At 50.4% G+C, this 16,181-nt stretch overlaps 1 protein-coding gene across 7 annotated transcripts in view; it reads left to right on the forward strand.

The window, feature by feature from the left end:
• The window catches only part of PAX5 (paired box 5), a 132,147-nt gene that overhangs the window by 101,331 nt on the left and 14,635 nt on the right, over window positions 1–16,181 (forward strand). For 4 of the 7 annotated variants that reach the window (XM_040579961.1, XM_040579962.1, XM_040579967.1 and 1 more), the window contains one exon: window positions 743–844. The exons of the other annotated variants lie outside the window; for them this stretch is intronic. In XM_040579961.1, coding sequence (XP_040435895.1) covers window positions 743–844 — 102 coding nt within the window. The remainder of the gene's footprint in view (window positions 1–742; window positions 845–16,181) is intronic. 7 annotated transcript variants of the gene reach the window in all.

Genomic DNA, 16,181 nt, shown 5'->3' on the forward strand with positions numbered 1-16,181 from the left:
CAGTGCTGGGAGCTGTGCCTGGGGGAGGGGTGAAGAGAGGGCACCCCAGACCCCTGGCCCAGTGTCAGAGGGAGATGGGGGCACCCCACTGCCTGCTTTCTGCAGGAATATTTCTATGGAAGACCTGTGGGTACTTGAGTAAAAATATATGTTTGCGGGGTCTTAAGTAAAAGCTTACTGTGGCTGTGTCTACAGATCTGACCCTTCTGCTGGCACCACTGGCACCACAGCAAACTGTATTTGAAACTGTCTTTGCATCTCAGTGTCCTGTGTTTGTTCTTTTTTGTTAATTGCTTTAGTAAGAGATAAAAACACTTATGTCCTGCACTGCATTTAGATCTCTGCCAAACATCAGCCCATGCACTGTGATTTTCTGGAGAGTTTTCTAGGGAAGTGTCATTAAGATCGGTGTTACTGCACATTTTGCTGTTTCTGACTTTATAAATCTGAGCTTTGGAGGAACTTGGGAATAGGGGCGAGCAGCCAGAGTTCAGGCCGGCACATTCCTCTCCCTGCAGAGCTCTGCTCTTCCCCTTCCCATCTCTCACTTCGTCAGAGCTTTGTGGCAGCTCGTAGAGAAAGCAAAACTGCCTGCCCTCCCTGCCAGGCTGGAAATCCCATGCTGGTCCTCACAGAGCAGTGATGACAAATGCATGGCTGTGTTCTGGGCGCTCGGGGAGATGTAAAACCGTGTCCGCTCGTCGCGATGCTCACGTGGTGATTTGTTGGTTTGATTCCTCAGGTCGTGAGCTGGCAAGCACAACCCTCCCAGGATACCCTCCGCACGTCCCTCCTGCCGGACAGGGCAGCTATTCCGCTCCAGCGCTGACGGGAATGGTGCCTGGTGAGTCTTCAAAACAGGAGTGGGGGAAAGAAAAAAAAAAAAAGAAAAAAAAAAAAAAGAGGGCAAAGAAAATATTTTCAACAGCGTTTCAGGAGGAAAGCGTGGCATGCTGTGGATGCTCTGCGCCGAGGTGAGCACGAGGCAGAAGCCACAGTGCAAGAGGGGAAGGGAAGGTGCAAAGCAGGCCTGAAGGAAGGAAAACCAGGCTCCCCAGCACCGGAGGTTATCCAGCCGGGAGACAGCCAAAGCAAATCTTTTGCACTGGGATGCTGAAGGAGCCCCCAGCCTCCCCTGGGGTTTGCTCCCTTTTGGACCATGCCTGGTTCTTCCTGTTTGACACAGGCTTTGCTCTAACCTACCTGTTTCTCCAACCGTGCTGTGTGGCTCCGTGCTGTCCCCCTGCTCAGGTCGCTGGCCCTTGGGGGGTGGACTTGTCCTAATCTCCGCGTTTCTCTGTGCAAAACTGCGCCCACCCACCTGACTCCTGGCGAACACTTGAGTTGTCCTCAGGACAACTGTATTTCTGTGATTTCCTTCGCCTTTTGGAGCCCCGCAGTCAGAAGTGCCACATGGCATGAGCTGGCTGGTGGCCAGCAGGAGCAGAGGGTGTGCAGGCACAGCGGGGTCTGCTGGCACCACGGAGCAGCATCGGTGCAAGCTTCATCGGTGTCTGCTGTGGATCTGCACGCAGCCCAGGGTGGGACGGCAACATCAAGGTGGTGGTGGGAGCACTGAGCGGGGCTTGCTCCTGCCTGGGTGCTGGAGGTCAGGTACTACTGGAAATCAGCAGATTTATTTCAGCTTGAAAGAACCGCTGGGCTTTGTCCCCAAGCTTTGCCGCCTCTGGTTTAGACGTGGCAGGCACTGCTGCTGTGAGGGAGGGCAGTATTCTGATGTCAAAAGTCATGGATCTGGCCCCCTAAGTATCAGATGATTTGAAAAGCGGTGATAACTTGGGGATACTCTTTTCTTTTCCCCTGTTGCTTTCCAAACCCTTCAGGACATTTGAGCCAGCTCTTTGGAGTCAGCAAGGTCAGAGGAGTACTGAGGAGAATCCTCCAAAGGGGGATTTCAGTTGTAATTGCATGGCTCCAGGAGTTGGTGATTTAGAGAAAAGTACTCAGCAAAGTGGGTGATGGTGATTCGGTGTCCAGGCTCTTTCAGGGTTGACCTTTGCTACCAGTCTTGATTATGTTCCGCAAATGGAGTTCTACCAGTTTGCTAAGAAGTTAAGAAAAAAAACGCAGCTATTTTATGTGTGTGTTAGAGTTAGAAACTGGGTACAGAAGTTCCATCAAAGGTTGTATTGAAACCAGTTTTTACCCATAAAATGTAACATCATTTGGAGCCGCTGAAAGGGTATCAGATGCAGTTGGTGAGATGTGAGAATAACAAGTGAACACCTGAAAGCAAGCCTTGTTTGAAAAGAGCATGAGGTTTGGTCCTGGTTTCATGCCATTTCTCGTGGACACACACGTACAGACACCGTGACTGGTACAATCTTTCCGCCCTTGGCCAGGCCTGCCTGACTGATGGCACATCCAACTTCTCGTGCCAGGTGAAGAACTGGACTTGCCTGAACTCTTCAGCGTGACCACAAGCTGTGATCATACCTTAAAGCATGAGGAGCAGCAGGCTTGGTTGGTCGTGTCTGTGTCCCGGGGAGGGACAGATGTCCCGCTCCCTCCTCTTCCACCCACCCCGGTCCCTCTTGGGCTTGTCCTTCACCGATGCCCTGAACCCTCCCTCTCTCCAGGGGCATCCTCCTGCTGAGAGTGAACACCTGGAAGCGTTGGACACATCATTCCTGACAAAGGTGGAGGTTTAGAGGCTTGTATAAACCTTGCGGGAATCTACCGCCTTCCTTTAGAGCACCTTTCACTGAAAATACGGCTGTGAGCCCCAGTCCCTTCCCCAGCTAAGGGGAATACTTGCTCTTGCTTCTTTTTTTGGGGTGGGATGGCAAAACTGCAGGATGTGGGGTTTGGCAGTGCTCAGGCAGAGGAGGTGCAGTGAAGGTTCGGTGATGCGGAGTCATCTGAGCCGATTTTCCCGGGTAATAGATTTTATTTTTAACTACACATAGGCTTGTGTGACCCATTATATTGAATAACTGCACTGTTCCTCTCACTGGTTCCTTTAATAACAACCTTCTGCTCCAGCTAGTGTGAAGGTCAGCTGCAATTCCTGTAGGTTCTTCTTCTCATTTAAGCGAGAATTTGCTAACTAGCATCCAAAATACCTTCTTCATCCTTCTTTGACTCCTGTCCTTTGCAGGACCAGTTTCAGAGCCTTGCTAGGGAAAGCACACAGTCCTTGAGGGACTGACTGTGAAGCTGGTGACGGATCCAGTCGGGTGCCGTTGGCACATCCTTACTTGTTCCAAAATCACCGTGCCTGAGCAAGGGTGCGCGTTTGTCGTACCGGGTCTCAGGGATTTGTTTCACAACCTACTGCTGCCTTGTCAATAGTTTTTGGAGCCTCTTGCTGGAAGTGTGCTTCCTTGATAAGATTCTTAATCATTAGCCATAAATTTCTGCTCGTAATTAAGTGATTGTGTGAGTTAAGTGCTCGGAGACATGGGAGAAATGTATACATGATAAGACATAGGCAGTGTTTTGTTGCGTGCTTGTTGCTGCTGCCATTGCTTGTGCTTCAGCGAGCAAACCCGTCCCTTGCCATGCTGCTGCTGTTTGTCCCACATTTGCTGGGGATCTGCTGCATGCCGGCAGGGCAGGGGACACCATCCAGCTCCCTGACATCTCCAAGCTGGAAGTGGGAGCTGTGTGGATTCAGTGTGTTGCTCTGTGCTTATCTCTTCTCCACCCCCCCTGCTGTTCTGTGTGAACAGGAGAGGCTTCTCCCCCAGCCAGCCCTGGGTCCTTCCCTGCCTCTCCTGCAGGCAAAGACATGCCCAAGGACCTGTCCCCGCTGCATCTGGGGGCACCTGGTCCATGCTGTTGTGTCTCCTCCCTTCCTTCCCTGCAAGAACAGGGACTTGCATATCAACAAGAATTTTCTTGGGTTTTTTTTGTTTGGTTTTTTTTTTTGTAGTTTGTGGATGTCTGCCCTGTCCCAGAGAATAAATTAATCTCTCTGAAGGAACCAACTAAACAAACAGTGTGGGTTTGAGTGCAGTCCAGAGCTTTACAAACTGAGAGCTTGAGGCTCCCGTAAACGTGTTCCCTCTGCAGGTCACTGACCCTGCACGCTTCTCCTGCCACCTTTTGGTGGCTGTCACCCCTTAAAGGTGACTGGAGAGGAGCTCTCCAAGGATGCGCTGTGGTTCCCACAGACCACAGTGCTCTGACAGCACAGGGCACAAGTGAAATGCGGCGGTGGGGAGGCATGGGCACATAGATGGGAAAACAACTGGTTGGGAGATCGGGCTTGGAGGTGGTGGTCAGTGCCATGCTCCCAGCTGGATGGTGGGTGGCACGTGTGGCTCTGCAGGGTATGGTCAGGGGCCTCTCCTGGCAGCTGGACCCGGTAGAAAATCGGTGACTGTTGGTAAATACTCCTGGACGTGTTGAGAGCAGGCAGGAGATGGACAACATCATGTGGCATCTGTCGTGTGAATCCGTGGGGGTCCTGGTAACAGCCACTGCTGCCCACCGTCATCACCTAGCCTGTGGCTAGGGCTGCAGCAGGTCCTGGAGCATCTTGCCCAAAGTGGAAACTTTACTACTCATCATGTAGTGGCTCATGCCTTGAAGCATGAGTGTTTGTATCCCTTGTAAATGTTTATTTTGTCTAGTGTAGCTCTCTGTATGTTCTCATTATCTATTTACAGGTTTAATGCACTATTGATTCCTGCTAGGTTTGTGGTCTCAGTACCACCTCAGTGCACAGGATCCCACAGGTTAATGAGACGCTGTATATGGAAAATTATCTCCAATAATTTGGTATTATTGTTATTATTTCTTCACACTGTGATTGTGCCCCTAAGGTTCTGTCTCTTTAGAAACACAGAGCAGTGTTTTCCCAGCAGCCTTCCCTTTGTCTCCTGGGAAGAGCGGGCAGGTGCAAACTGCACCTTCTCATCCCGTCCAGTACTTGCAGCCCGGAGCCTAGTGCCACTAGGTTTTGCTTACTCCTTTCCAAACAGGTGTCCCAGGGCTCTTTGGCTCTTCTAACGGAGGTGATGCTCTCTTCTGCTTGCAGCTTCTGCTCTCTTCGCTCCCTGTACCACCTCATATCTGCAGATTTGGCTTTAGGAGCCTAGCAGCAGCCACTTGGGAGCGCATCGCTGGGAAACGCAGTATTTGCAGGGATTGTGCTCCGTGGCCTATGTGAGTGACCCAGCTTTTGAAGCATTTGAAAGGGAGCACAGCTGCTAGAGTGACGGTCTGCTAGTCATGGATAGAACGCCATTACCATATTTCTCTTGCCTTTGGGAGGCCAGACCTTCTTTCCAGCATTGCTTCTCCTCCTGCCTAGGCTCTGGTGCATTGCTGGCTGGGGCTGGCATGGTGATGGGGACCGGCGCTGCTTGCCTGGGGTCTTTTCTTGGTCCTCTGTTGTTCCACACACCACCAGCCTATTTCCAGTGCCAAGTCAAGTCTTGCTCCGTGGATCACTATTTGTTGGGAGTGCTCCTGAAAATGTCTGAAGGTCTGTGTCCTGCCGTGTGTTGGGAAGATGGTGTCCATTGGCAAGGGCACAGAGGGGAAGACAGGAGGAGTGGTGCTGGAGCTGCAGCTTGCATGCTTGCTCTGCGGACCACTGTCTCAGCAGCTGTGTCTTGTTTGGGTCCCTGCTAAGGGTCGGGGCGGGGGGGGGGCTTATGGTGGTTCCCACAGCTGAGAGACCTTGGGCAAACCATGCCCCTGTCAGGCTTCAGCATCTGCTTGCCCTCTCTGTCAGGCTCACGGTGCCGCAACTGAACTGGAAAAAGGTTGTGCTCAAGGAGCCATTATCGTTCACTTAAATACTTAATTTCATTTCTTGTGTTAGATGTGCTGGGATGGACAGCAGCCCCTGCTGCCTGTTGGTTTGTTTTCCCCCTTCTTCCTTCTCCCTGTCTCTAGGGATGGAGCCCCCACCCTGCCACTCATTCTCCCCTCCCAGGGACTGTCACTTGCCCTGTCCCCTCCTCTCCTGGCAGGCCCTGCTTGCTGGGTGACAGGAAAGGGTAGACTGTCCGGAATAGTGATGCTGAAAATATAGTCATTAATGGGACTCTCGAAACCCAGATGTCCTTTCTGAACACCGGTAATTTGTTTTTAATGAAAAACCATGCAGTGACCCTGAACAAATGAATTTCCTTTATATGAAGTCTATGTGCAATTACCCAACTAAAGGGACCTGAAAACAGTGACATTCAAAACTGGGCTTTGAAAAGAAAAGCATAAAAGAAAGCAACGGTGTCATTAGCAATCTTTTGTCTAGGAGGAGATGGTAGTTCTAACGTGCAAAGCAGGAGATGATGTTGGGAAACGAAACGTGGTTTTCAAATGCATTTTTTTCCCCTTGTGGCTAGCAGGTATTAATGCGGAGGAGAAGTGAAGTTGCGTGACCTCTCCCTGTTGGGGCTGTTCCTCCCACCAGAGCCAGCAAGGGCCAGCACTCTCCCTCAGCCTGCCTGAGAACCAGCCTGCAGCAAGAGGTGCAGGGGGGGCAGAAACGTGAGCCTGGTGTCGTGGTGGGAGTCTGGAGGCAGCAGTTAGACTGTGGGACCTCCCAAACAAAGCCTGTAGGGATTGGTGGGATTCAGTTCCCCTGGCACACCAAAAACTTCATTCATGATTACTGTGGTGCATTTCTGTTGTTTATTCTGACTCTCCCAAAGTTTTGCAACAGTGTTTTGTAATCCACTGATCTACAAATTACTGATGTGCAGCAGCGTGGCAACCGAAAGCGAGGCAGCTGGGAGGTAAACCGCTTCAAAACAGTGGCAGAGAAAGCAAATCGCAGTACGTGGGACGACGGAGGGCACCAGTGGCACAGCCCAAACCGGGTCGTCTTCCGACGTACAGCGTAAAGCCGGAACCACTTGGTTACTTGCACAGTGATGCCGTTGTGGCCACTGAAAGGGAAAGGAGAATCAGGCCTTTTATGCTAGGAGCTAAAGCAAGTGAGAGAGAAACAGTTACATTTCTTTGGTGAAGTGGAAAGTTTGCAAGTTACCTCCTTGGAGCCTGGAGGTGCTTCCTCGGTCCGTTTGCCATCTGTTCTGCCTGCTTCATGCTGCTGTTATGGCAGGGATGTGCATCTCTGCTGGGATTATGGGCACTGACCTTTTTTGTGCCAGTATCACCACCCAGTGCCCCTAAAATGCCTTCACCCTCCAGAGATGGACACAAAAGCACCCATGGCTTCCACCAGCACAGCCAGAAGACCTGCTGCCAAAGGCAGAAGTAGTGACATTTGGCATTCTCTGGTTAAGCAGATTTGCTGCTTTTTCCACAGGTCTATGGCTGCTCCACAAAGGTGCCTCCCCGCCCTCCTGTAATCTTGGAAGGCAAATCCTGGAGAAGTTTCATCACATATGATGGAGCAAGTGAATATCTGGGGGCAATACCACATTGCAAATCAACTGACAAATGATTCCCTTAATTAATAATGAAGCAGTTAAGTAAATGGTATGCATTTATCCACTGCTCATGTACATTTTGAATGAGGCTCTGCTGGCATCTTGGAAGCCTGGAGAAATGTTTTGCTGTTCATCTCTCTGGAATGTAATTACCATGCTCGCGCAGAATATAGATAAAATTTATATTGTTTTCAATATGATGCTGTCAGCTATTATTTCATTAAATTGATTTAGAAATTACACTAGAGAGGGCAAGAAGGTGAAATGTTGGGAAGCCAACAGACTCTGGATCTTCTGTTCCCAAACCCGCCTTCCTCTTACGACCCAATCCTCAACTGGGGTCAGTTAGCCCTGACCCCTGACTGCCATGGCTCTGTGCTGCTGAGGATTTTACACCAGCTTTACACCAGCTGAGGATGCAGTCCCAAGTGTCCCGTGCACAGCAAAGCCAGTCCTGTCTGCACTGCAGGCTCCCTCTGCTCCAGCCACAATTTCTGCCTCCTCCTGTCGAGGTGAGATGCTGTGCCTATCTAAACATAAGTAAGCAAGGCAAAGTGTGTATAAACAAAAGGGTCTGTATTTAGGAGTGAGGAGGAGGAGAGAAAACATATTGTATTGCTCCACTCTTTGGAAATTTCTATGCATTTGTAATAACAAAATTACCATAATTTGCTCGTTAACGCAGCTAGATCAGTCAAGCATTGTTCCAAACATGCAGAGGCTGCTTCTCGCTCTAGGTCTGCCAGTGAGTTAAGCACGGTGGAAATTAGCATGCAAATAGCCCTAATTCGGCCGAGCTGTCAGATCCGCATTCAGCCGCTTGTTCCCTTTGAAATCCCTGACAGGAGCGGCTCGGGCAAGCCCACCCTCAAGTAGATCCATCCAGAAGAGGTACCAAGGGGGCACCTCCTGAGTGACAGTTTGGCTACCTTCAGTCAAATCAATCAGTCGCGTCAGCCGGCAGCGGCGCGTGGCAATGCCGGGGGGTGGGGGGGGGTGGGGGGTGGGGGGGTGGGGGGTGGCAGTTTCCAGCCAGACCTCGATGCTGAAACCATCCCCTCCCCACCCCAGGACAGCGCTGGGGGCTGAGGCTCTGGCAGCTGGGCGATGCTGTCCGCCGGTGGGACAGGGCAGTGCCCTGCTGAGATGCCAATTCTCAGGTCTGACCTGTGGTTTGTGGCAAAAAGTGCCACTTTTTTTTTTTTTTGGGGGGGGGGGGGGGTTGATGCTGAGGGGTGGAAGCCGGAGCTGTTCTGTCATTTCTTTTGGAGCCCTGCCCAGGACTTCTGCCTTGGCTGTGGTTACGGAGCTCGCAGAGCATCGTTGTGGAGGATGTCGCACCGTGCGAAGCAGCACGCTGTTGGCACCAGGAGTTTTGCTGCCTGCAGCGCTGTGTCCGTCCCTGAAAAGAGGGCTGGGGTGCCCAGCCGATGGCACAGGGCACCATCCTGCGTCTCTGAGGGGGGAAATCACAGGACCTTGCCAGTGTGCAGCACATGCTGAGGTACCCACAAGGAGACTGGCAGCAGCTTAAAAGACAGGCTGGTTCCTTGTTGACGGTTCATTCAGTGTTACGTGTCTGATGTGCTGCCCAGCTTTTAAGCAATCGCAGTGATTATAAAAGAAACAGCAAGAGTTTAAAAAGCCTTTTTCAGCTGTTTCGGGGGATTTTTTTTAATGTTACCAAACGTTCTTCTGTGCCCTGTAAGCCCGTTGTTTTGAGCCCCGTCATGCTGGCAGCGGCAACAAGCATGAGGCTCTGCCCCAAAACATCCAGAGCCAGAAAATTAGAGCTGAGGCGCTTGTACATGAAATACGCTAAAAGCTCGCCCTCTGATCGCTGATTGCGTTAGCCCTGTAGTTAGTGCCTGGCATTGGGAACCGACCAGCATGGGGCCGGTTGGCAAAGCTCATCCTATGCAGGGTCCATTCCCCCCCCCCCCCCCAAGGCAGCTCCTAAGGTCTCCTCTGGGCCCGCCAGACGTCCCCTCTGTGTGCGGGGGGGGGCACAGGCTGCACCACCATCCTCTTCCTCCAGGAAGGCAGGAACAGCTTTACAAAGGAATTCCTCATAGATCACTGCCTGCCTGGCTCTCAAAACCCGCGGTGACAGTGGCTCCCCAGATGATGTGCCCCCAATGAGCTGGCCATGAGAACGTGGTGTCCAGCCAGGGCACAGTGTGCCACAGGTGAGGCACGCTGCTGCATCCTCTGCCCTCTCTGGGTCCCCTCCTGTTTGCTCTGCTTTTTAGTTGTTATTGACATCTGTCCGTTGGTGGAAACACAATAAGAAAAAGCTAATTGTAATTAGAAAGCTGGGAGGTCTAAGTTAGTTCTGATTTGGGGAAGGTTTGGATTAGTGAAGCAGAGCATTGAAAAGCCAGTTAAAGGTGCCTGATGTCCTGAGCCATTGCCGCTGAGACGGGAAAGCATGATCAGAGCTGGCCTGGATCAGCTTGTGCTTGCAGGGCTGAACTCAGCCCCCTTGCTTATGATGAGGTTTCTCAGACCGGAGTAGCAACGCCGTGGGAGCACACAAAATGCTTTGTCATTTCTAAGCTTTCAGCTTTTTTACACTTGTGCCTCCTTGTGTTACGTCAGTGCCCAGAGTTTAAAAAACTTGGAGATTACAAAAGCATCGTGGTTCCAAAGAGCAAGTTGCCGGAGCTTTGAGCACATTGGCGTGTTCAGCATCCGTCACAGCTGCCGGAGCAGCTCTGTGCCTCACATGCCGGGGGCCGAACCCAACCACCAGAATCAAATCAGGCAGTTTCCTGACAAACTGTGTTTGGCTACGAGCGAGCGCTGAGATCCCCAAAGCAAGCAGAGTGGAAAGCAGCTCGAGCAGGAGTGTGAAGTGGCTGCTGTATTCCTGCTGCACTGGAGCGCGTGGTGTCACCCCAAAGGCAGCAGCTGGTGGCAGTGATGGGGGAGCAGAGTCTCTATTCCCGTCACATCCGAGCTCTACAGCCCAGCTGCCTGGTGGTTAGTTGCATGGTGGGTGCTGCGGAGGATGCAGTTTCTTTTCTCCTGGGTGTTAGACCTGCTGCCCACGCTGAGCACCCTGTGGAAGGGTGGCTTCTCCTGCGTCACCCCAAGCCTGGATTTCTGCTTATACTGGAAGATGTCTCTGGCTCAGGGCAGTATCTGCCCAGCCTCATGGTGTTAGGAAGCACTTTCCAAGTTGCCCTGCAATGAACTGGATGTCTTCTGCTTCCAGCATTCATGTAGCCATGGGAACACTGGAGACGACATCCCGCAGACAGGCGCTGCCCACTCCCTGCAGCCTCCCCTTTGCTGCTGCGGGATGACCTGTGCAGAAGTCTTTTTGCAGGGGTTTGCTCCTGCGTAGCATTATTTATGAATTCAGGCTGTAGACTTGTTTTCTGACGCTTGCTTTCTGTGTGATGGTTGCTGGAGGGAGTTTGCTTGCAGTTCGGACAGTATGAACGTCGAACATCTGCCCTGCGGTAAACTCCCAGTGCTCAGAACAGTCTATGGCACAAATTGAAATGAAATATTCTGAGAATTAAGTATTCTCTTTCCAGGAGTTTCTGGACACATTGAGACTTCATCAAAACAAGTGAAGATTCCAAGACAATTGCAAGCAGATTGCAATGCAGTGCTGTGCAATGTAATGCAAGCAGTGCAAAAGGAAATAAAATGTGGTAATGGAAAGAAAACCAAATCAAGTGAAAAGTTTTAGGCAAAATGGCATGCCTTTAGTAAAAGTGAAGGAAGGTGCTCAAAGGACTGCCTCATTTCCATGGCAGAACTTTCCCCTGAAAACACATTTTCAAGTGGAGGCTGTCAAACTGTAGGAAGCAGTGCAGGCGTTGGGAAACTGTTGTGTGTGGACCCATGTCGGGCAGGTGTAAATCCCTGCCCAGCGGGGTGTGGGTTGGAAGGCCTCCAAGGACGTGTCTTCTGTGTGCTCTGCTCATGGGCTATCTGGCTGTGCCAGGAGAAGAGGGACAGCCCAGACGGGGCGGTGAGAAGTCTCCAGAAAGAAAGATACATTCACTTATTTCAAGCGGCAGATAAGGCACTGGGACACTTTCTTTGCGAACAAGTCATCTGTCAGCTATGACTGCAGAAGATTCGGGATCGGGCTCTGCACTGGCTGCAGAGTAAGCTGGGAAATTTAAATATAACCCACTTAATTCCTACATAAAAAGACTAAAAGCAGCACTCTGGTCCTGACTCAAGGTCTGTTTAGGAGCAGATGCACCAAGTCCCATCAGTCTCGGCTAGCAGCGGCAAAACTTGGTTTGCTACGTGGACGGTTTGTCAGAATTAATGACTTCCAAGCATCCATGGACATTTTACTTACATGGAGAGGTGTGCATGGACTCCACAGTGAGATTAGCAGTGCCCACATGGGAGAAGGGCTGCCTGCTGTGCCAGTGAGAGACATGGGCATAGGGTGAGGATGCCGGCTCTGTCTTCTCTTCCTCCTACCAGCCTCCTTCAGCCCTAGAAGTCTTTGATCTTGCACATTTACTGAAGGGAGCCCGCTCCCTGGAGGTGTGCCCTGGGCTATTGGGATGTGTGGGGAACTGTGGGTACCCCCTGGGCACATGCCACGGCAGCCACGGTGTCATCAAGCATCAACTTGGGATCCACGTGTGGGAGGAGATGCTCCATCCTTCACCCCTTCCCCATCATGTGTTTTCTTCCTCAGCGCAATTTTCGACCGATTCTGCTGAATCAGGACAGGCTAAGCAGCTGCCTGCATTACTTGGAAATGACTTTGGCTACAAAATGTTTGCCAGCAGAGCATCCGTCCTGCCAGAGGACTGAACTGCCGCACTCCTGGAGATTGACCTGAGACTGGCTGACATGTTTTTTCTCTGCATTAAAAGGATGACTGTAACGTGGATGTGGTGTAAAACCAAAGCAGTGCTGTGAAAATCAAGTGAGAAATTATCTGTCTTCTGTCACTCAGGCATTCATTTGCATTGTGTTTGGTGTCAGAAAGAAGAAGTGACATCTCTGCTGGGGCTGTGTCTCTGTACTTCAGAGCTTGCGCAAGCTCCCCAGGGCAGAAGGAACCAGAGGGGGAAAGCAGACCCTGCTGACATGCTAAAGCCCCAGTCCAGAGGTGGCTGAATCCTGGAGTCCAGCTGAAAAACTGGTCTTGCAGGCAGAAGAGCTGAGATGCTGAGGTTTTGAGCAGCTCAGCCAGAAGTGCTCATCCACACAGGGGGTTTACACAAGGACAAGAGACTTCTCCATCTGTCGAAGGTGCTGACACCTCAGCAGAAAGGGCAGGACCTGGCTGTCACCCAGCATAGCTGGAGCTGTGGTGTCGTCTGACACAGTCACCGAGGATGGGGACACCAGCAGGATGCCTGAGAAGATGCCAGTGTGGGAGGATGCTCCTTCATCCATGCAGACACTTTCCTACCTTTGTTCACACCTGTGTTTGCACATAATTGAAGACTGCTTCCACATCAGCAGCAAAGTATGTTTATCAATCTACCAAAATGCTTAATTTCCAGACTTCACAATTTCCACGTTGTAGCTATCTTATTATGGCTCATAATGTTGTATCTACTTCTTCTACTGGCTAAACCGCTTGTGTAATTCGTGGCAGTAACTACACGTTACATTATGATGATGAAGGCTGAACTTAGAAAAGAGGCTAAAGTCAGGATGAAGCACAGAGTGCAATATTTTCATCTGAAACAAATGCAACAGTTCCATTACGTAGTTTGGAGAATTTAATCGCACAAGGTACTTCTTGGCACTTTTTACATCAATTTGGGATGAAACTGCATTGTCAAGCTTGGTATTTTCTGCAGGACAGTTTTCCTTTTAGTCCCACCTGCGCTACCAACTGGTCAGCCCACAGCAGACAGGATGAAATGACGCCTTCCCGGGGCACAGGGTGAGATGGGGCTTTGCAAAGGTCATGGGCAGCCATGCAGACCGCGTTTGGGGACAGCAGCGAGCTGGGCTGGGACGAGCACTGGCAGCAAGCGACAGATCGGCGCCACTCACCATCCCTGTGGCCGTCAGCGCTGGCGGTGGGGCTGTGCACATGGCAACCGTGTCCGGCGGGGCTTGGCATTGCCGGCGGCGCAGCTTCTTGCTGCCAGGTCTGCCCAGGGTCCCAACAGGTTGCATGCCAGCGGCTGGTAGAGGGGGCAGATGGCTCCTGGAGGGGGGAGCTGGGAGAGGGAAGGGGCAAATTCCTCATCGTATTAATTGCGATGCCATCTCCTGTGCAGATGAGTCGGGCAGTTGTCCTCCTGGTCCAGGGAGATAAATCTCTCCTAATGCAGTTCCAATATGGTTGCTTGGTGGCACCACCTACCTTTGTTGTATTAAAGTTAAATACCTTTGTGTACAAAAGTTTAAAGTGCATAGCTAAAACCTATGTGCTTGCAGTAATTGTGGATGTAAATCTTTTTTGTCACCCTGCGAAGACTAGGTGAGGTATTTCATAAATATGTCAGAAGCAGCATTAAAATTTTATGGCAGGCAGCACGGGTCGAGAATAGTACAGTGACTTCACAGCAAGGTACGTCCACCTTAACCCACAACTCATTAGTCATTGATGGGATTTCTGTGCCTTGTAGCTTCTTGGAAATGAGGTAGCGTTACAAAAATCTGCATGTTACGGTTTTCTTAAAATATGACAACTTAGAAATGTTTAAAACAAAATTGCCCATCTTAGAGCGGGTGCTAGTTAATATAAAGGTAAAATAAGGGGGAAATACTGTCCAGTCTGGATGATCATAGGATTATATACAGCCTTCATTAGAAGTTAATTGGCAGTCTCGATGGGACTGGGAGCTTTGGAGAGATATCTGAATGTGACCAAGTGCCTTCCAGCTGCAACTGCAATAAACTTCTGCTTGGCTGATGTGCAGGAAAAATTAGCCAGTGCACGGGCTAGTTTTCATTTTGACCTCACACACATGAAAGTGTGGGTGATGGTTGCAGCTGGAGTGTTCACCGAAGGGATAATCGGTGACTCAGGATGTTACAGACAGAAGTGGGATGTGCCTTTGGTGAGTGTACTGGTGGAAGGGGTCATCGATGATGGTAATAACTGATCTATTGATCCGATGAATTCTTCCAATGGATTTACTGGGGGATTTGCAAGCCTGTTTCCCCTTACAGGTGTAAAGAGCATGCACACGCCTGTGCATGGGCAGATCTCTGTGTCGGTGTGTGTCCATGCACACGGGCTGTATTTCTGCCTGTGCAACCTTGTTGCTCCCAAGAAGAAAGATGCTGCTGGCAGTGCAGTTCCCTGACATCCTGGGGAAACACTGCCCGAGCGTGCTGGTGGCAGCAGGCTTCCTGGTGCCCTTGCTGGGGGTCCGTGTGTGATACCCCACCCGCTAACAGAGCAGACACCCTGCCCCGGCTTGCAGCTGGAGTTTGTCCCCAGCATCACTTCGGCTGTCCAGGCAGGTTGCTGTGATGGTGCCTGTAGATAATTGAACATGGAGGTTCTAGGAAGCATTTTGGGGTTGCAGCCAGCTGATTGTTCCTCCTGAATTAAGGAGAGAAATGAGCTTTAACGAGGAAAAGTTATTTCACTGTTTGTTCAGGTTTATTTGAGGAGGGTGTTGCAGGTGCTTAGCTGCAGAAGCAGAGTGCTGCTCACACTGCTGGCCATGGTTAATTAAGAGTTGCTGCCACGTTTCCTGGCTGTTCTTTCAGTGAGCATTCCAGACCCTTTGTAATTAATTGTATGGCTTTAATAGGACTACCTGAGATCCTGTGAGTGCCCATGCACTCATGGTTGGCTGGACTTTTGCAATACATTTCCAGGCCCAGGGACTCTGTCTTGGCTACAGCTGGATGAAATTTGTGACAAAATTTTATTGTGTTGTGTTTGAACAACATGGGCAGAGGGCTTAGTGCTCTAAGAACTCGCTGTTTGTTCTTTTTTGGTTGGTTTTTTTTTTTAATATCAAGAAGTGAAGATTTTGTGTAAGTTTTGCTTGAAAATCATTTGTGAGGGCTGTCTGTTGCTGAAATCTATCACTTCCACTTTGATTCTTAAAAAAAAAAAAAAAAAAAAGGAAAAAAAAAAAAGAGGGGAAATATTCATTGTACAGAAAGCATTTCCCCATTTCCACTTATTAATGCTTTATTTGCTTCTTTCCTGTGGGAGTAGGTAAATTGTTGGATGCAACACCAGGTAAGCGAGGGACCACAGACAGGGACCGGCATCCCATTTTGATGCAGAGGATCTCAGGTGTATTCGAAAAGCAGTATCCTGTTTTTTGAAACCTCATTGAAGAGCTTTCCAAAACGGCGTTTTTCAGTCCCCCTTGGGAAACATTTCCTGGCAGGAGCCAGGCTTGAGGGGTGGGCACCCACACCTGAGACACACGTATGGCCTCCCCAGCGAGGCTGCCACCCCCTTCCAGGGGGATCTCGTGGCAACAGTGATCGTCCTCACGGGCTGGACCCGTGACTTGTGCTGGCACGGATTCTGAGAATCCAATCTTGACAAGATTTCCCAAGACTGGCCTTTGAATGCTGCGGTTTTAGCTGGTTATCACCCTGGTATTTTCATGGAAATAAATTGGGTAGAACATGGGAGGCTTTCGCTATATATAGTGTATTTTCCTGCTTGGCTTCTTCCAGGGGGGACATTGTTCCTGAACTACATGTTGTATTTCAGTAGGGCTGTATGTTGGCAGTTTTTCCCTTTTAGCGCCTTTTTTTTTTTTTTTTTTTTTTTTTTTTTTTTTTTGTAGCACGTGGACTGCTTGATCTAGAGCAGGCAAATTAACAACCAAGTGTGCTTGGTCCGTGGAGCAGAAGGCA

This window comes from Falco naumanni, chromosome Z (assembly GCF_017639655.2).
Source record: "Falco naumanni isolate bFalNau1 chromosome Z, bFalNau1.pat, whole genome shotgun sequence".
NCBI lineage: Eukaryota > Metazoa > Chordata > Aves > Falconiformes > Falconidae > Falco > Falco naumanni.